The sequence below is a fragment of the Rutidosis leptorrhynchoides genome, chromosome 2 (genome assembly GCF_046630445.1).
Source record: "Rutidosis leptorrhynchoides isolate AG116_Rl617_1_P2 chromosome 2, CSIRO_AGI_Rlap_v1, whole genome shotgun sequence".
Lineage (NCBI taxonomy): Eukaryota > Viridiplantae > Streptophyta > Magnoliopsida > Asterales > Asteraceae > Rutidosis > Rutidosis leptorrhynchoides.
In genome coordinates, this window is record NC_092334.1 from 621,478,732 (window position 1) to 621,501,078 (window position 22,347).

The 22,347-nt window shown below is 32.4% G+C and overlaps 3 protein-coding genes across 3 annotated transcripts in view; 2 read left to right on the forward strand and 1 right to left on the reverse strand.

The window, feature by feature from the left end:
• Nucleotides 1–652: 652 nt before the first annotated feature.
• LOC139893558 (histone H4) lies at nt 653–1,142 on the reverse strand. Its single transcript, XM_071876729.1, has one exon. It carries the CDS (start codon nt 1,035–1,037, stop codon nt 726–728), a length of 312 nt encoding a protein of 103 aa, XP_071732830.1. The 5' UTR covers nt 1,038–1,142; the 3' UTR covers nt 653–725.
• A 6,582-nt stretch (nt 1,143–7,724) lies between these two features.
• Nucleotides 7,725–22,347, forward strand: part of LOC139893559 (F-box/FBD/LRR-repeat protein At1g13570-like) — a 97,939-nt gene continuing 83,316 nt past the window's right edge. The window contains exon 1 of the mRNA XM_071876731.1: nt 7,725–7,755. Coding sequence (XP_071732832.1) covers nt 7,728–7,755 — 28 coding nt within the window. The 5' untranslated portion in view covers nt 7,725–7,727. The remainder of the gene's footprint in view (nt 7,756–22,347) is intronic.
• On the forward strand, nt 8,475–10,357 carry LOC139894248 (F-box/FBD/LRR-repeat protein At1g13570-like). Its single transcript, XM_071877450.1, has 3 exons — nt 8,475–8,604; nt 8,714–9,348; nt 9,969–10,357. Exons 1-3 carry the CDS (start codon nt 8,475–8,477, stop codon nt 10,269–10,271), a joined length of 1,068 nt encoding a protein of 355 aa, XP_071733551.1. The 3' UTR covers nt 10,272–10,357.

Sequence of the window (22,347 nt, forward strand, 5' to 3'; positions counted from 1 at the left end):
TGCAAATACTTTTCCACTAAATGAATATTTTTATATATAATGATTTGTGAATTAATAATACTTTTGAGTATTTTTATTTCCTAGTTGACTTTTCTTTTTGGCCAAGTTTTTAAGATCTAAATCATCCTTTTCTCCTATAACTGACAGATACAAACTTGATTAAATATCAAAACTTTTTGCTTAGCATCCACCAGTTCATAAATCATAATGATGTTACTTCATAATTTACTAAGGCAATAACACTACCATTACTCATTCTTTTGAGACATATGTACCATAATACAATATTCAGTGCAAGGAGGACTATGAGCTTAGCTTGTTGGCAAAAAATTCAGGAATCTGTTTTAAGCCTTTTAATGTTACAAACACAAGTTAATTTGTTTGGATTTAGATTTCAAAGGGAGTAAACAAATGGGCATCATTTATCATTAAAAGTGTTAGATTTTGAAAACTGAAAATGAAACCCATGAGTTTGGGATAGGCCAAAGAAAATGATAGTGTTGGGTTTGAAAAACCCATAACAAATTTAATTCAAGCTAAACACCTTCTAAGTAAAGTTAAATAAAATAAAATATAAAAGGTACTGAGCAATTGAAATTGCATTTCAAAGAAAAAAGAAACTAAGCAATTCAATTCATTCCAATTTGATTTCATCAGTTGCAGATACTGAAACATCATTCAATACAATCAAATAAACATGCATAGATCAAAATACGGAGTAACATTTAACCTCCAAATCCATACAAAGTCCTTCCTTGTCTCTTCAAAGCATAAACAACATCCATTGCAGTTACAGTCTTCCTTCTGGCATGCTCAGTATACGTAACAGCATCTCTAATCACATTCTCCAAAAATATCTTCAACACGCCACGTGTCTCTTCATATATCAAACCGCTAATCCTCTTAACACCGCCTCTTCTAGCCAATCTCCTGATCGCCGGTTTTGTGATTCCCTGAATATTATCCCGGAGCACTTTGCGATGACGCTTAGCTCCGCCCTTTCCGAGCCCCTTCCCACCCTTTCCACGTCCAGACATTGTTGAATTAGTTTATGTTTTAGTTTAGAGAGGTGATGATTGTGATGCTTTTTGATAGCAGAAGGAATTAGGGTTTATAAAGGGATGGAATTGGGGGATTTTGAATTTTTGAGACGGTCAAGGGGTTTTCAAAACAGCGGGATGTGAAAAATTTAATGGACGGTAAATGTTGACGATCCGTGTGATGTCGTTTAAAACGATCTGAGCCGTCCATGGACTTGTAATCAATGGACACAAGTATATTTGATGGAAGCGTAGATTGACATGGAATATGAGGTTAGAGTCACGGAGTATTTACGTAGAACTTTACACTTAATATAATATACTCCGTACATATACTCCGTAAGTAGTCGTAATGTGTACTCCGTATTACATTAGTCTCATAATTATTGTTCTGTTTAATTTTTTACTCCGTATTATGTTTAAGATATTAGCAAATTAGCTGATCTACTCTTCATAGTGAGGAATTATAATTTAATTAAAGAAAAACGGAATGAAGATGAGTTCATTATCAGATTGAATGCAGGGGCGGAGCTAGAGGTGCACATAACCCGGTTTTTAACCGGTTCGTTTAATAAAAAATGATTCTATATAAACCGTAATTTTACTATAATGGTTTCGGTCTTGTTTCATTTTTTCAGGGTTCCTTTTTATCGGCTTTTTTTCAGAATCAGTTTTGAACCGGGTTTGATGGTTCAGCTGTTTTCTAGATTCGACCTCGGTTTTTTCGGATTCAATTTTTACCGGTTTTATTATTCCGCTGGCGTAGGCTCCATCGTCCTAGGAGGTCTGTCATCAGTAGCAATATCATCTTGATTCATCAACACGAACAATATGTTAAAAGATAAATGAATATGTTAACGGACGAAAATAAGAAACAAATTACCAAGTCTAGCACGGCCAAACACTCCTTCCAAAGTGCCTTCTTCCGACGCTCCCAGTAAACCGCCCTCATAATACCATTCTCCAAGACTTTCGTGGCTTTACTCCCAATTTGCCTCGAAAATATCTCCCAAATTCAAATCTAAAATTTTACATGTATATAATCAGTAAGTCACTAAGTTAAAATAACATGTTAACTTTTATTAAATAATTGACTATATTAATATAAACACAACTGATTAATTAATACCTGAAATGCCTAGACGGATTCATGAATGATGCATTTAACTTTAACAATTGGTTTCATATCATGCTTTAAAAAATGGTCTTTTAACCCTGGGTACATATAATCCCTGACACGAGAACCCCACGGATATTGTGCTATAACATTAAAATCCTCGATGAATTGTAGCAAACGTGCTGTCAATCTTATGATGTGGTTGCTTACCCATCATTCCCATCTCTACGATGATAATAATAGCTAGTCGGACGTGATCGTCATCAGCAGTCTATAGTCCGCGTGTGTTCACAAATCGGGCTTTCATATGTCCGTAAGTCAAGGTGTGTTCGCCAATATTTTTAAGGAAACATTGTTCCCTAATAAGAGGCGTTGTCTGTCTCACCTCGGCAGGAACACAATAATTCGTGGATGTAAGCACACATAATCTAAGACCAGTCATCAAACAAAATTCTCATCGACCAAACCTCAAGGTGAGTGCATGTGACAACCCAAACCAAAGATCATCGCGTTCGTCTTGGATTTTGACCCTAAATGTCCGTCTCTTCTTCTTCTTCTTAATCATAAGAATTACGTAGGTCGGGTCGTTCTTTATAGACAGCACCTTTAACCATGACTCAAAAATAGTCTGCTTGAATCGTTCTCGTTGTGTCGGGGTCAACTGGGTACCTATGCTCTTAATCAATTTGGTGCTACGCCTCTGAAACGACTTAAACACACTTGCGAAAAAATCGACCCATATTTTTTACAAGGGGTTGGCGCGGCGCGCAAAAAATTTGTGTGGCGCTTGTTTTCAAGACAATAGTTTTAACAATACTGATTGCCAGCCTCAAGCCATCCGTGCAGAGCGTAAACATTTGCGCGGTACGCCATAACAAATGGATTAGAGCTGTAGTTTAATTTAAGTGTGAAACACTACAATTTCCAACGAAAAACAATTCTTGATATTCCAAAATGCTGTTTAACACAACATACAACAATTACCATGAGTTTTTAACGACGGGTACCACTTGACCGATAACATGATAAATGTTTAACTTCGACCCAAAACATAACACTTGACCCAAAAGAGAGCATGACCATCCAGGCAAACTACCATAAGCAATTCCAAATGCAAAAGCTACTCCAACGCCTTAAAAAGAGTAAACAACGAGGGAGTAAGCAACATGCTTACTGAGTGCAATAATTATATGCATACATACATAACCTACTTACTTGCACATACATACACAAATCCGCATAAAAGATATCATCACAAACGCATATAATCACAATATAATATGTTACACTACAAACACACAAATATGGTTAACCATACACAATAATGTTATTCATCAAATGACATAACACCATTTGTAACATCCCGCCTTTTTCCGTTTACTTTCTGTTTATTTATTTAAAGTCCGTTATATGATTATAACATCTTCCGTTGAAACGCGTTTTAAAATAACTGGTTTAGGTAATTCACGCACCCGCTTTTAAAGTCGAGGGACTAAACTTTCTAAGTGACCAAAGTTTTGACTAGGTCAAAGTGGTCAACTTCTTCCTCATCCATTCATTCACCTCCTCAAATCTAATACTTTCACCTTTTACTCTCAAACACCCAATACAAAGATTCATCATCTATTTCCGATCTAGCAAGTATTTTACAAAACAAATTACATATTTGGAATCCTTGCAACTTCCTCTTCGATTCCATACCAACTTCATCATTTTTGGGTAACTTTCTAAAATCACTAGATTCTTGGTTCTTGATGTTTGTAACTTATAAAAGTGTTAATTAGTGTCTATGGCTCAAGTTTCAATAATCTATCTCAATAATCTATCGCTAGCCAGAATTGAATTTGGACATGCAACTCGTGTGATCGAGTTACCACGACTTAGCAAGTTAGAGCTAATTCGTTGCACCAATGTTTACAATTTCAACATCTCGGCTACAAGGCTGAAAAGACTAAGGGTGGTAGGTTGCCATGATGCCATGTTTATCCGGTTATTGAACATGAGTCGACGCCTTACTGTCGTTAATCTACATATTTTCGAACCCAATATTCCACGAGTTGAAGAAGAAGAAGAAGAAGAAACGCTAAATCTGGACACAATCTTAACTAACTTTCCCTATCTTTCGACTTTAGCTGTGGATCAGTCTTTTGTCAAGGTACGTATGCTAATAATTACAATTTCAACTCTTGGAATTACTCGTAATAATATATATATTTTTAATTAATCTCTATTATTATATTGTTATATATAAAATTTGATTTGATTTGATTTGATTTGAATAAACAACTTTACCTTTCTTTCTTTCTATCTAGTAAATAGTAGTCGAACAAAAACGTATGGTTAAGTAGTAAGTTGTTGTTGTTGTTGAAGTGTGTGTCTCATCTCATCACTTTTAGCTTTTCAGTTTTGTATTGCAGAAAAGATGGTTCCAAAGTGGCTTCCACGTGCAGCATCTAATAGATTGAACACTCTATTTTTTATTGACTTCCATTATTGTGACTTGGTTCAACTTCAAGGTGCTTTATTTATGCTTCGGAATTCACCTAACTTAGAAACACTCTATATGATGGATGTGTCCATGGTAAAGAATGCTCTTCAACTTTACTTTTTTACGTTTTTATATATATGGTCTATATAGTAATAGTAATAGTAATTTATTCAAGGTGGTAGGGGTATTTCTAATGCACGTACACAGTTTGGTTTCTCTGTCCGAATGAATGAATGAATGAATGAATGAATGAATGAATGTGTTTGTATGATCGTCGTCACTTGCATTTCGATTCGAAACCGGCAGTAGCTTTCTTGGAAGCGTCCTCTAAATGTTTTGATCAGACGATGAGTCGATTAAAAACTATAAAGATCGAATGGGTACCACCATCAAGACCCTTTTTGCTCTTGATAAAGCTTTTGCTTGCTCATTCTCCCAATCTTGAATTGATGTCAATCAACTATAATACTCACATAAATATAATTCCCGATTTTCGTAAAAAGTCCAGCTACTATAGGGATGTTATGCGCTTCCCACGAGCTTCCTCCAAAGCAGACATTTGTTTCATGTATATGTAACCACAATGGCATAATCCACCCCTTCTCTTGTTACTTTACTTTACTGGCACAAAGGAGACATCAATCTTTTTTTTTTCTTTTTCTTTTTTTTTAATTCCTGCTTACTTACTTTACTGGCTTCTTGTTGTCTCTATATAATAATAATAATGATGATGATGATGATGATGATGATGATGATGATGATGATGATGATGATTGGTAAGACATGTGAGTTTTTGGTTTCAAATAATCATCACTAATCATTAATTAAATTAATAAATATATTGAATGAATCTTGCACCTTCACAATCGTCTCTCAATTATTATTTTATTTGCTTTTGACCGGTTCAATCGGATTCATTAACATGAGTCTCCTACTTAACTCCTAACTTAACTAGTTTATGTTGAATAAACAGGTTAAACAGAGTTGGTAAAATGATATGGTGTCCTTTAGTGATGGTCGAGAAATAAGCATATAGGAAATGCATATTTTACATTGATTTCTTGGATAAAAAAATACATATAGACTATGTTTGATGAGGAGCTTTTAGGGGCTTTTAGATTTTAATTTTTATTAAAAAGTTTCTATATATTAAAAGTTCCGTTTGGTTAAGAATGTTAAAGTTTTTAGACAGAAGAATGTTAGCTTTCTTTTAGCTGTAGTTTGTTATTATTTTACTCTTTATTTTACAAATTCGGGTACTCTACCAAACACCAACGCATATCTAAGAAGCTAACAGTTACTAGCTAAAAGTTACAAGTTACAAGTTAAAAGCTTCCAGCTAGTTTTGTCAAACATACTCAATCACATATTTAGACAGTGTTTTGCCTATGCATTGCTCTGTACAATTCGATAAAGATCTCTCAAATACGTAGACAAACAAACCAACTAAAAACTTACGTACTTATAGAAGGATCAAGAATGTGTTGCAAGCATGTTTGGTCATAGGGCCTTATTTGCTTATCCATCAACTGGGGTTCTAAACTAGGGGCTTTAAAAAAAAAAAAAAAACACGTATACAAGATTAAACAACAACAATACCCAATCCCGCACAATGCGAGGTATGGGGGAGGTGAGCTGTAAACAATCATTCCTCTACCCTAGAATAGAAGAGAATTCGTCTCTCTACCCACGGGTTGAGAAAAATCTTCACCCACCGGAAGAGAAAGTCATCCTTCTCTCTATTCCAGGATAGAGAGATTGCTTCCATAAGGACCTCCGACCATAAATAAACAAAGATAAAGAAAAGAAAAATAAATAAAATAAAATAAACAAAGATTAAAGTTCATTACTGCTCTTATAAAGCTTCTTTTGGATCATTCCGTTGAGCTGATGCTAATAAGACGCTTAACATTTAACAACACTAAAAGCATAACTTGCTATTTTTTGATGTAGGTAAACATTCTTACAAATCGAGGCTTCGGTTCCAAATAGAGCATTTATGCTTTTAGTGTTGTGATGTTAAGAAGACTAAAAGCATAAATGTTCTATATATATATTTGTGTTAGGCTTTGCTAGCTAGCTTGTTGGTTTAACGTTGTATTTCAATTTTTCTTTTTAATTGTCGAGTCGGGCTTTTCATCTTTTTGATGAATTTTCCCTCTTTTATTTATATATTCTTATTTTTGCCAAAAATAAATAAAAATAATAATACTTATATCTTATTATTTAGTTACATATTGATGAGATATTAATTACAGAGTACTTAAAACGGATACCACTAGCATACGGTTTCAACGGTCCATCTATACCAACTTTATGTATTTTGGATCTGACTATTTTGTTACCAAATTTAATCATGCGAACGATTTCAAGGGTTCGCCCACCTATATGTGCGAATGGGTCACTTGGTTCGCTCACTGTTACGAGCGTACACGTGAATCATTGTTATGGGTAGTTCGGTTCACGCGAACCAATACGAATGCAACATAAATCGGCTTTGGTTCCTGACGCTATCTTTGATGAATAGATGGACTTGACAATTAAGTAATTCTCTCTATGCTAATCTCTAAATATTTGTGTTTCAATTTATTAGGAAACTTACCTTGTTTAAGTTGTTGAATTTATTTCGTACTAAGTATCTTGTTTATGACTATTAGAAATATCATTGGATAGTTAGTTAATTAGTTATCATGTTCTAAAGTTTCTCATAGTGCCTCTTGTTGTGACTTACTTTTAAAATATAATACAAAATTAAAAACGCGCCGATGCAAGCTTGCCGTTCAAAAAAAAAAAAAAAAAAATTAAAAACGCGCCTCAAAAAACGACTTAATTTTATCGGGATCCAATTGTGTCAAGCCTAGGGCCCGTTAATCTTTTTAAAAGAGTTTTTAAAGTTGTATGGACTCATCTAGGTCTTAAAGTAAACCCATCTTTTTTGAGGCTTTCTGTATCAGGATTCAGCCCAGCACAGCCCATGTATTATATATTCTTGATACAGTACTCGTTACGTTATTAGGTTGTAGACATTAACAACTGAAGAATCGTGCTGAGCTGAAAAGAGACTCGAGATTTGGTCTTTGAGATGGATTCTTCCTTAATTCTGAAGCTTGGTACGTTTGTTCTTACTTGTATTATTCTTTGATATCAGAAGATTTAATTATCTTCTTTAATTCAAATATGTATATGTATTTAATTTAATTGTGTCATATCTTCTTTATTCCATTCCATAGGAAAGATCGTTAGTACTCTATTTGGATTTGGATTGAGATTACAAGCTCTTAAAATTAAACAAAGGAAGTATAATCGAATTAGTTTAGGTGTCGATTGATTATTTACACAAGCCTAATTTACAATTTTTATTTTTTATTTTTTTAATGTCTAATAGTAATAGTAATCGTTTAATTTAGTTAACCTGGCTATGTACTAGAGACTGATATAAGCGGGTGTCAAAGTGTAATTTGAAGATCGTTTGGTTAAGCTTTAGTATTTCTGTATTCTAGTCAACATTGAGCTTGGAAAGCTTTAAACCCATAACTCTTAATAGAGATTTTTACACTTTGATTCTTTTGTTTAATATGGTTGATAAAGTAAGTATAATGATAAATTAACTAACTGTGATGATTATTGTTGATGATAAATTAACTAACTTTGATGATTATTGTTGATAAATTAGCTAACTTTGATGATTATTGTTGATAAATTAACTAACTTTGTCAACACTAGTTTTAACTCTCTTGGTCTATTAGTCTATATGTCTGTCAACATATAATTAAACATATTCACTGTTGGTTTGTTTTTTGAATCCAATCCAGTCCAGTCCAATGATACAATGATAGGTAAACCTAAGAGGAAGATGCGTGCCGAAAAGGACAGATTGAGTAAATTGCCGGAGTACTTGATAGACTCAATTTTAGAGCGGGTCCCTGTTGAAGATGCTTTGAGGACGAGCGGTTTATCAAGTAAATGGAGGTACAGGTGGACGAGAATGAGGTCGCTGATTCTTGATGAGCATTTCTCTGAAAAGTTGGCTCAAAATGGAGGTGCTTTTGGTTATAAAGGTTTTATAAGGATTACAAACCAACTGTTTTAACTTTCTTGAGGGTCCAATCTTGAATCTGCATCTCCACATACCAAAAAACGTGGTTCTAAATAACTTTCAAGATGTCAACCAATGGATTTTCTCCTTGTCAAGAAAACACAACGGTTTGCGGGAACTCGTCCTAACTAATTCAAATAAACTCCCGTACCAACTTCCGTCTTATTTGTTTCATTGTTCAGAATTGAGAAAGTTGCATCTTAAAAACAACTGCATCTTTAAGCCTCCTCCTCCTCCTCCTCCATTCGAGGATTTAAATAATGGATTTCCCTATCTCAATGATCTGTCGCTAGCCTATATTGCATTTGAGGCTAACTTAGGTGAAACTGTCATCAAGTTACCACAACTCGAGAAGTTAAAGCTGTTTTTATGCACCAATGTTTACAATTTCAACATCACAGCTACAAAGCTGAAAAGTCTAAGGGTGGTAGGTTGCCATGATGCGAAGTTTATCCGGTTATTGGACAGTCAACGGCTTACTGACATTGATATAATTGTCAATAAACCCATACCCATTCCACGATTTGAAGAAAGAGTAAATCTGGCAACAATGTTAAGTAACTTGCCCTATCTCGTGGCTTTATCTGCGGATGGGTGTTTTCTCAAGGTATATATATATATATATATATATATATATATATATATATATATATATATATATATATTAGAATTACTCGAAATTAATGATGATTGTTATTAATCTTTATTTGGGTTGGGTTGAATTTGGTCAAAGATCAAACGGGTTTGGGTTGAAACGGGTCATGGGTCGAAACCGGTCAGCTTTTAATTGGGTCAAGCGGGTTGCGCATTGCAGTATATATGTAATGGCTTATGGACCTTAAACTATTAACTATTTAACTACTTAGGTATATTATTATTGACTGCAATTTAATTTACAGTATTCTGTTGGGGAAAAGAATCCCAAGTGGCTTCCATGTGCAGCAGCAGCTAATAGATTATTACACAGACTCTACTTTATTAACTGTAATTTTGGTCAGTTGGATCAACTACAAGCTGCTTTTTTTTACTTCGGAATTCACCAAACTTAGAAAAACTCTCTGTGACGAATGTTGGCCTCCCGGTAAATAATTCAACCACTTTTTTCTTTCTGTGTATTTCTCGCACGTTTTTTTATCTTTATATAGTACTCTACGTATTTCTAATGCATGTGGTCGTCCTTTGAATGAATGGTGTTTGTTTTTTCGTATACATATATAAAATCTTCAGCTGCACTTGCATTTGGATTTGGATATGAAACCAGCACTAGCTTATTTGGAAGCAGCGTCTTCTTCTGACTGTTTTGATGAGACATTGAATCGATTAAAAACAATAAGAATCAGACGTGTAGCAGGATCAAGACCGGTATTGCTCTTGATAAAGCTTTTACTCGATCATTCCCCCAATCTTGAAATGATATCAATCGAACCCCGTGTGACTGCTGATGATGATGAAAACGACAAATTCCTTCAGGATGTTATGCGCTTCCCACGAGCTTCCTCGAAAGCACAGCTTCGCTTAATGGTCCATTAATATGAATAACTTAATAATAATGGCTTTGGAAATTTACTTGTTTTTTTTCAGATTATTACTACGTATTATTTAAAACTGTAATCGTATTAATGTAATGTTTATTTAAATTAATGTAATATCTTTAACTTTATTAATGTATTGTTTTTTATCTATTAATTTCAATAGTTTAAAGTTAGAGACAAAAAATAGACGAGTTGCAGAATGTGAGATGCGGCCAATATCAGCAAACTCAAATCCTGGTGGTACAATTCAGTTGATCCATTATCATAACATTAAAATAGTATTTTATTTGAAATATCATCATATGCAACTTTAGAGGGAATTTCATTTGGTTCTTTTCTATTTTTCTTTCTATAAGAACCTGTAATATTATTATCGTTCATTTTATTTCAGATAGATAGATATTAAGTCTATTTGACCTCTAAAGTCAAAGAGTACCTAACTTGTGGCTTGGTGTAGTGGATTGATGCATTCTTCTCACAGTGGAGATGCGAGTTCGAATTTTTGAAGACACAATTAATTCTCAAGCTCGCTCCCCCCCCCACCACAATCACGTGGGATACTTGGATTGAGGTCACCAATTTAAATCTCTTCGTGAGAGAAGGTGTCTCGTTAAAATAAGCCTGGCTTGGAGGTTTTACCAGATCCGTTCACGGACCTCTACCCGGACACTGCCGTTCGGGTTCGGGTTTCCGCATGAACGTGTGTGTTACGTGCAAATGATGAGGGTCGTTGAAATAAATGATCCGCTGATGCAAAATTCGCCGTTAAAAAAAAAAAAAAAAAAACTAGTAAGACGACCCGTGAAATTACGGGTTTATTAAATAATTCAAGTTTGAACATACTATTATCGAGAATACTTACTAAACCATTGAAAACATAACCAAATTATTGAAGCTTATAAAATGCATATAGCAAATAATTACAACGAAAGCGTACAACAAATATTTTGCCCGTAAGATATGTATCCGAAATAATTAAAGATAAACTACAAACATATTTAACATAATAAATGTTCATTCTCCCACCACCCTCTTATAATTTTTATCACAATTACTATTTTCCTTGTCATAAAAGCCTACATTACAATTTTTTATTGTAACATGTATTTCGCATACATATGCAACGTATTTAATCATGTAAAGAGAGAACTTATATTTGAATAATAATAAAATTATAATTATAATTATAATTATAATTATAATAAATAATTATAATAATAATAATAAAGTTTGTTTAAGTATTGAATATTTTTTTTTAATAATAATTATTAGTATTAATAAATGACTATAATAATTTCTTTTAAAATTTAAAATACAATTATTATATGAAGGTTTTACAATATGTTTCAAAGTTTGTATATGTATTCATGAGGTGTTTAGTAAAATATTGTACAATTTATTTTAAATATTGTAAAATATTCCACATTGGCTGTCATTTGGATCAACTTGCTCTTGATTAACAAGTGGTGTGTTATTAGGTAGACCATGATCAAATGGATTACCCTCTTCACCTCCTTCCATATCTTCAAAACAAAATGGTAAAACCTCAAGATTTTTTCTTAATACCCTTTCTTCTCTACACTTGTAAACCCCGTGAACGTGTCTCTCCGGATCGAAAAATGGATGTTTGAACTCTTTATCCTTTTAGGATCTCCTTTTCATACACCAAAGTACCTAACCTTCTATCACAACACAAACACAAAAGGTTTTCCAAACACAAATAATATATAAAAATAAGAAAAGTAACTTTTGCAAGGATAAATCCTTACAAAAGGATCGAACAATTAAAAGCTAAACCTTAAAGATACAACTAGCTAACCGTTCCCCGGGAGCGGCGCCATAAAGTTTGATGAGTTCGTTGCAAACATGTTTACTTGCTCTCTTTAAAATTTGTAATTGAATTAAACTTTGATTCGACTATGAAACAAACTCACGAGAAACAATGACTCAGTAGTTGCAATTAGTAAGTGTTATGTTTAAGATTCGTCTCAAGAGAGCGGTAGTTGCTAGTTGAATCGATGAAAACTCATAATCATCCTAAGTTGTGTTTGATTGGGGGGGGGGGGGGTTTGAATTTGAGATATTAAGAAAACTATTTCAAATTAAACTGAGAACTAGAAATGATTAAGTAATTATCAATATTAAAAGAATGTACACTTGCTTGATCCACTTGAAGCATTCAGATTGTTCTATTGTTCACTTAAGAGCTAATTGTGTTCAAACTTTGGACTAGTATTGTGACGACCCGGAAATTTCCGACCAAATTTAAACCTAACCTTTATATGTTTCCGACACGATAAGCAGAATTTGTAATGTTGAATCTCAAAAAGTTTGGAACTACATTCATGTAATCAATTACCCTTTGACCGTGTTTGACGATTCACGAACAATTATGTGTATATAGATATGTATATATAATATATAATAACTGAAAACATTAACAAAGTATTTGATATATATGATACTTTACATGAACGTATTTGTTTCATATATTTATCGACAGAATTAAGAGATAATATCAAATGATTGAATTATCAGATACATTATGATATGATTACGGGCCAATGTTATGAGGTCCACTGTGATTTAAGAAATCTATTCTTTTTGACAATATTCGGAAAATGGTAAAGTGATCTATAAGTAAGAACGTGGAGTGTAAATAACTTAGATGTTGGATATCGACAAGTTAAGTAACTCGACATTTTTCATTAAGATGATTTCATACGTTTATTAAACCTTTGGATTTTATCTCATGCTTCACCAACAGACTGTAATTTAAAAACTTGAAATCTATTATGAATATATATAATTCTACTTTTCTAAAATATTTTATGATATAACGATTTAAATTAATATTAAATATATTTATACGCGTATTATACGTACATAGTTTTATACTTTTACTATACTTTAACTTTACCTTTACTTTACTTTTACTTTACTTTACTTTAACTTTAATAATTCACTTTAATAATTCACTTTAATAATTCACTTTAATAATTCATACTTTAATAATTCACTTTAATAATTCATACTTTAATAATTCACTTTAATAATTTAAAAATCTATTATAAATAGAATTCAATAGGTTTTATTATTTCATAGGAACTTGAAAATATATTTCTCTAAACTCTCTCAATTGAATTACATAAATATATTTACTTAGTATTATTTCAAGATATTATTAGTATACATAAAATACTACGACGGAGTTATATTCAGACGATTTCAAAATAAGTTTTCAAACGGGATAGAGCTAAGGAAATTATGGGTTATAGCTACGGAGGTTATGGATATTGTTCGAGGGTATTGCTCGTGAGGTCAACCTAACTTTTATCATTTTCGTTGCGTCTACGTACTTTCCTGCAATATTGAATCACAATATTGATACGTGAGCATTCATATCTTATCTTTTATATATTAATAGTGTATCCCTGACTAGTGTTCGAGTATATATGATTATGCATGTTTGTATGCTTAGTTTCGTCGTTAAATAGTTTATGATAAATCACGAATTTGATACATATGCTACTGAGATAAGGTATATGATATGCATGTCGTTGAAAAGCTAAAGAAAAATTAATAACTTTTCATTTAGAAATCGTGTGGGTTCGATGAACGGATTAAAAGATATGGTCAACTGAATTATTATTAATTTTAATATTATTATTAAAACGATTATTATAATTGTTATCAGTTGATGTTATTACTAAAATTATTTTTATTACTAAAAATTAATATTTTTATTGAAACTATCATTTTATTATTTTTATCATTATTATTATTATCAATATTATTTAATCAAATAAATATGCGTACAAAGATATTTTTACCACACGTAATATAATTACATTAATAATACATACCACTATATTTTTATGATATTAAGTGAATTTTATAAATTTTATTACTTGAGATATATAATAGTATATTTTTATCATATATGAATTTAAATATAAATTTTTATTTATTAATAAATGACTTGTATTATTTAGTATAATAAGATCTGATAAATATATTTAAATATATAAAACGACTATATATAAGTTATATAATAAACATGTATAGATTTTGGAAGTCATTTTGGGTCAAGTTGACTTTTGTTGACTTTTGCATGTCGGTCTCGAGCATTAGGATTGTGATACACTACGACTTGACCTAAATTGTTAGACAGATATTGACCAACATATAAATATATATACTTAATATAGGTTCGTGAATCCGAGACAAACCCTGCACTTGTTCAGTGCCGTCATATACATAATTGCTACGAAATACAGTATTGTGAGTTTCATTTGCTCCCTTTTTATATATATTTTTGGGCTGAGAATACATGCGCTGATTTATAAATGTTTTACGAAATAGGCACAAGTACTAAAACTAATTCTATGTGGGTTTAAACCAGAAATATACCCTTAGCTTGGTAACATTAAACTACTTGTCTATGTATGGCAGGCGCGAATCCTAAAGATAGATCTATTGGGTCTGACAAACCCCATCCTGACTATGGGATGCTTTAGTACTTCGAGGTTATTTTAAACACACCTGATCTGGTGTACTTCAGAGGGTAAAACATGAACGTTAAGGCTTGTTACCGGGTGCCTACAACTTATAGAATACTTTTATACACTTGCGAGTGTACGGATATTTATAGAAACTGAAATCTTGTGGTCTATTACTATTACGGAAATGATGGATTATGATAAACTAATGAACTCACCAACCTTTTGGTTGACACTTTAAAGCATGTTTATTCTCAGGTATTAAAGAAATCTTCCGCTGTGCATTAGCTCATTTTAAGGATATTACCTGGAGTCATTCATGACATACTTTGAAAGACGTTGCATTCGAGTCGTTGAGTTCATCAAGATTAATATTAAGTCAATTATAGTTGGATCTAATATGAAATGGTATGCATGCCGTCAATTTTTGATGTAACTTTTAAAAACGAATGCAATGTTTGTAAAACGTATCATATAGAGGTCAAATACCTCGCGATGTAATCAACTATTGTGAATCGTTTATAATGTATATGAACGGGTCCTTTCAGTTGGTATCAGAGCTGGTTTAATGCCGTTTATTAGCGGGTTAATCGTAGAGGGGGTTCTCACAGTGTTACCTGTGACGAAGCATTGGCTCTTACTCCTCGCGGTCCCTATTAGGGTTGGCTGTACTGCCGAGAGGCGGGCCGTAAAATCAGTGTCTGAGGTACGCTCAGTGGTCACAGGCGGTTAGCTGGGAAGGCACTGGGTGGGATGCATCCCCAACTTTCAGTTGGTATCAGAGCGGTGGTCTTAGCGAACCAGGTCTTGCATTAGTGTGTCTAACTGATAGTTGTTAAGATGCATTAGTGAGTCTGGACTTCGACCGTGTCTGCATGTCAAAAGTTTTGTTTATCATTTTTAGTCAGAAATCATCTACTTACCATCCTTAGGAAATTACCTGCTTATCATTCTTAGTCTAGACACGTCTTGCTGCATTGATTGCATGAATAGTGTATAGACAAAATTCATATCTTAGCGTATCTGCTAAATCATATCTTATCGTATCTATTACCGTAAACTTTGCCTGACATATTCCGTAAATTCCTCCGTAATCTATGAAATCTTTTGATCTATATATATATAGATATTCTATGTAGTTAGAATACCACCCGATAGCCGGAAAATCATTTCGTATCAAAAAAATCCTTTATCAAATCGTACGAAATGGAATTCGTCATCAGTTCAAGTTCCTCGGATTCCGAAATGGAATCCCACTCAAGCTCCAAAAGCAGTGTGACTGGAATGGATCAACCAATCAGCCATCATCTATTCTGGATGAATTGGGGATGGGTTCGTAGCCTCCTTAATCATTGGAGACAAGAAGAAGGCGATCCTTTCCATCCACCACATTGCCCTCTTGGTAATGAACCTGAAGCACTTACCGGCGAACCTGTCCGAAACACCATTTTCTCTCTCATTTCCAGAGTATCTCGTCATGATTATATACTACACCAAATTCTAGATCTTATTTATCCGCTCGTCCGAACCGACAATCACCCCGGTGTAATAGAAGAAGTCAACGAGCTTCGCGCTCGGGTAGTGGCTTTGGAGAATATGGTGCAAAGGTTAGCAGCACCAGCAGCATAACCAGTACCACCATCAACAACATCAACAGTACCATTACCACCACCAACAACAACCGCATCGCAAACCTCAACTTCACAATCTGTCCCACGAGCATCGACGTCATACGCCATGTAGATACCAAGGAATACCACAACGATGAAGTACTGATTCATAACTTCATTGGGAAAACATTCTACGACGATTATGTAATTTCTAAAGTTTAGAAATTATCTATGCTAGCCTTAACCATAAATCAAATGAGTTTAATTTAATATTAACTCATTAAATCTATATTATATCTGAAGAAATATACACATATATATTTCCATAAAGACTGTAATAAAATTCTTTTGTACAAAATATTAATTGTGAAATTTTTTTTAACGGGTAGGTAATACCCGAGAGATATATAAATTCACAATTAATATGTTACATTCTTCGAATCTGATTCAGCAAATCATCCATTATACTCCCTACTTTCACAACAATATACATTCTTTTATAGAAATCAAAACAACCATACTCATTCAAAATCTAATTACATATTCTGATTTTGAAATCTCAGAATTCGATTCAAGATATAACCGAAATCATCACTCTTATATTTCTACATCTTTCAAAACTATACTTTGACTTCAAAACTGTCCTAGAACCTCATTTCTATTCATGGAACTCACAAAAATATTTGTATCATTCAAAATCTTAGAACATCATATGTATATTAACAATTACAATATGTGTTCAAACACTTCGAAATTATTAAAGACATGCGAGATGATGATCCAACCACACATTACCCACTGCCATGCACCTGAAAAGCTCTCGAAACCAAAGTTATTGTTTAGCACGTATCCGTGTCAGATCCTTTGATATTTATTACCAAATATAATTTTTCAATCTCTTTCCAAAATAGACAGTTTTGTCATAGCTTCAACAAATCACCTTCATTTGTTTATACGAATAAACCTTATTATAACAATTACCCCTTCATCATTGTTACCGAGGAACCTTTCATATCTCGCCACATTAGCAGTAAACTTATCAAAAACTTCATTAACCTTCGACTTAAGCCTCTCCGAAAAGCCACTATACTTATTCATTAAAACCCCATCATGTACTCACCTACATCCTGTAACAATAATTATCACATCAACTACTGGGAATTAGCAATCAGTATTTTGAATTTCGCGACAATTTTACGTCAAAAGTTATATGTATACATATAACGTCTATCTCCTAGACTTACATACTTCGAATGTGAATTTTCTGAAAAACATCCCAAACTATGAACTAGTTCTCCGAAATTGGAAAAATGCTGATGAAGCAGCAAAAACTGTAAACGACTTTAACAGTCAAAAGTTTGATGATAAAGAATAGTATGGTGGTAAAGCTGAGAAAAAGAGAAGGTTTGAAACTGAAAAACGGATTGAGCAGACCATGAAGGAGGCTGTGGACAAATCACAAAGACTAAACCTGCCTTCAAAGGATCCAAATGATTCAGAGTCTACTGAAATAGTTAGCAAACACCTTACTTCTTATTCTAAACCTTCACAGACAAATCTTCTTCATCATCCATCTATGTTAAGAATTCTAAGATATTATCGTATCTTTTATTATAAATATCTTCGATATTCCTGAAGATATTTTCACAACTATTCTTATCCAAAATCTTCTATCTATTCGCAATATCTGCATTACAACATAAAAAGAAACTGTGTTAGTTTCTAAATTCTGAAGGAAAAAAAATTCGAATTTAAAATAGGAATGTTTTTGAAGTAGTATGGGGAACTGAAGCATGAGTTAGTATAATATAATGACACTTGATCAATGTGATTATATTACAGTAAGTCATACTGAGTTTCTAATGGAACGTGATGATTCACAGAACATACCATCATCATGTACTATTTACACGACTCTTACATTCTACCCAATTTCCAAACATATTAAGAACATATCATCTTGATAGCTCTATATTTTAGGATATTCTGGTAATTTGCCAAATCAAGATCGTGCCATTATGATTTTCTTCTTGGAACATTAACTATGTTCATCCAAAAATTCATATCTACAAATTCTGGACCATTATCCGCTTGACTTAAGGCCGGGAAGAGAAAACGAAAGCATGAAGCTCCGAAATATAATGGAGAATATAAAGCCCGATAACAACCCCGAAATTACAAACCTTGTATATCAATGCGTATAGCAATATAAAGACACGGGAGGATGAAAAACACAATAACCCCAAGGTAATGGTAGAAGAAAATAATTTCCTCCGGTGGTAGATGAAAAAGAAGAATGACAGATATGAAAGTTAAGAGTATATCAAGAATCAATAGTGGATGAAGCATATTAACGAATGCTTTAAAGTATGAATTGGGGAGAAAGACTAGAAGGTGTGAGCTGTGGAAATAAAGAAACGAAGGGGCAGATTTATAGTAAAATATCAGACAGAGAAATCGAGACAGATTATCGCATTTAATCAAATAAGATCCTGATTTCCTTAATCGCCAAAGAACCAAATCTTATTGCAAAGATTTTCTTTAAATTCCATGAATTCCGGAAATCAATCATAACTACGTCATCGGTTAAAACGAATATACGTTTACTCATTTCACTCTCTTGCGATAGCTTCACTTATACTCTTCGCGTAATCAAATTGTTTTATCTATATTACTCAATGATGATAAAACTCTATTTATCAACTCATATTCATCATGAAAACATTTTTAAAGTTAGCCATGACGACCTCGATCAAATTTCGGGACGAAATTTCTTTAACGGGTAGGTACTGTGACGACCCGGAAATTTCCGACCAAATTTAAACCTAACCTTTATATATTTCCGACACGATAAGCAGAATTTGTAATGTTGAATCTCAAAAAGTTTGGAACTACATTCATGTAATCAATTACCCTTTGACCGTGTTTGACGATTCACGAACAATTATGTGTATATAGATATGTATATATAATATATAATAACTGAAAACATTAACAAAGTATTTGATATATATGATACTTTACATGAACGTATTTGTTTCATATATTTATCGACAGAATTAAGAGATAATATCAAATGATTGAATTATCAGATACATTATGATATGATTACGGGCCAATGTTATGAGGTCCACTGTGATTTAAGAAATCTATTCTTTTTGACAATATTCGGAAAATGGTAAAGTGATCTATAAGTAAGAACGTGGAGTGTAAATAACTTAGATGTTGGATATCGACAAGTTAAGTAACTCGACATTTTTCATTAAGATGATTTCATACGTTTATTAAACCTTTGGATTTTATCCCATGCTTCACCAACAGACTGTAATTTAAAAACTTGAAACCTATTATGAATATATATAATTCTACTTTTCTAAAATGTTTTATGATATAACGATTTAAATTAATATTAAATATATTTATACGCGTATTATACGTACATAGTTTTATACTTTTACTATACTTTAACTTTACCTTTACTTTACTTTTACTTTACTTTACTTTAACTTTAATAATTCACTTTAATAATTCATACTTTAATAATTCATACTTTAATAATTCATACTTTAATAATTCACTTTAATAATCATACTTTAATAATTCACTTTAATAATTTAAAAATCTATTATAAATAGAATTCAATAGGTTTTATTATTTCATAGGAACTTGAAAATATATTTCTCTAAACTCTCTCAATTGAATTACATAAATATATTTACTTAGTATTATTTCAAGATATTATTAGTATACATAAAATACTACGACGGAGTTATATTCAGACGATTTTAAAATAAGTTTTCAAACGGGATAGAGCTAAGGAAATTATGGGTTATAGCTACGGAGGTTATGGATATTGTTCGAGGGTATTGCTCGTGAGGTCAACCTAACTTTTATCATTTTCGTTGCGTCTACGTACTTTCCTGCAATATTGAATCACAATATTGATACGTGAGCATTCATATCTTATCTTTTATATATTAATAGTGTATCCCTGACTAGTGCTCGAGTATATATGATTATGCATGTTTGTATGCTTAGTTTCGTCGTTAAATAGTTTATGATAAATCACGAATTTGATACATATGCTACTGAGATAAGGTATATGATATGCATGTCGTTGAAAAGCTAAAGAAAAATTAATAACTTTTCATTTAGAAATCGTGTGGGTTCGATGAACGAATTAAAAGATATGGTCAACTGAATTATTATTAATTTTAATATTATTATTAAAACGATTATTATAATTGTTATCAGTTGATGTTATTACTAAAATTATTTTTATTACTAAAAATTAATATTTTTATTGAAACTATCATTTTATTATTTTTATCATTATTATTATTATCAATATTATTTAATCAAATAAATATGCGTACAAAGATATTTTTACCACACGTAATATAATTACATTAATAATACATACCACTATATTTTTATGATATTAAGTGAATTTTATAAATTTTATTACTTGAGATATATAATAGTATATTTTTATCATATATGAATTTAAATATAAATTTTTATTTATTAATAAATGACTTGTATTATTTAGTATAATAAGATCTGATAAATATATTTAAATATATAAAACGACTATATATAAGTTATATAATAAACATGTATAGATTTTGGAAGTCATTTTGGGTCAAGTTGACTTTTGTTGACTTTTGCATGTCGGTCTCGAGCATTAGGATTGTGATACACTACGACTTGACCTAAATTGTTAGACAGATATTGACCAACATATAAATATATATACTTAATATAGGTTCGTGAATCCGAGACAAACCCTGCACTTGTTCAGTGCCGTCATATACATAATTGCTACGAAATACAGTATTGTGAGTTTCATTTGCTCCCTTTTTATATATATTTTTGGGCTAAGAATACATGCGCTGATTTATAAATATTTTACGAAATAGGTACAAGTACTAAAACTAATTCTATGTGGGTTTAAACCAGAAATATACCCTTAGCTTGGTAACATTAAACTACTTGTCTATGTATGGTAGGCGCGAATCCTAAAGATAGATCTATTGGGTCTGACAAACCCCATCCTGACTATGGGATGCTTTAGTACTTCGAGGTTATTTTAAACACACCAGATCTGGTGTACTTCAGAGGGTAAAACATGAACGTTAAGGCTTGTTACCGGGTGCCTACAACTTATAGAATACTTTTATACACTTGCGAGTGTACGGATATTTATAGAAACTGAAATCTTGTGGTCTATTACTATTACGGAAATGATGGATTATGATAAACTAATGAACTCACCAACCTTTTGGTTGACACTTTAAAGCATGTTTATTCTCAGGTATTAAAGAAATCTTCCGCTGTGCATTAGCTCATTTTAAGGATATTACCTGGAGTCATTCATGACATACTTTGAAAGACGTTGCATTCGAGTCATTGAGTTCATCAAGATTAATATTAAGTCAATTATAGTTGGATGTAATATGAAATGGTATGCATGCCGTCAATTTTTGATGTAACTTTTAAAAACAAATGCAATGTTTGTAAAACGTATCATATAGAGGTCAAATACCTCGCGATGTAATCAACTATTGTGAATCGTTTATAATGTATATGAACGGGTCCTTTCAAGTATCCCTACGAGATGTTATTATGATCAATCAACACTTACAAATTCCCATAAGCTTGCATTAATTGAATCTAGTTGAATCATGCAATTATCATTAGCACTTAGCCTAGGTTAAAGTCCCCTAAAACCCTTTGGTAATCAAAATCCCTTAAGAAAACCAACTTCACTATGTTGACTAAGGACCAATTGAAAACCAATCCAAACTAAGACCCCAATCCCTTGAAAGGCCCAATTTGATTGTCTAGATCACCTAAGTGTTGCAGTACAAGTTGCTTCACTAACCAAATCCCTTTGAAGGCTACACAACTCATATAATCAAAGTCAAGTCCAAAACAAGCATAACAAAGGATCTTGTGA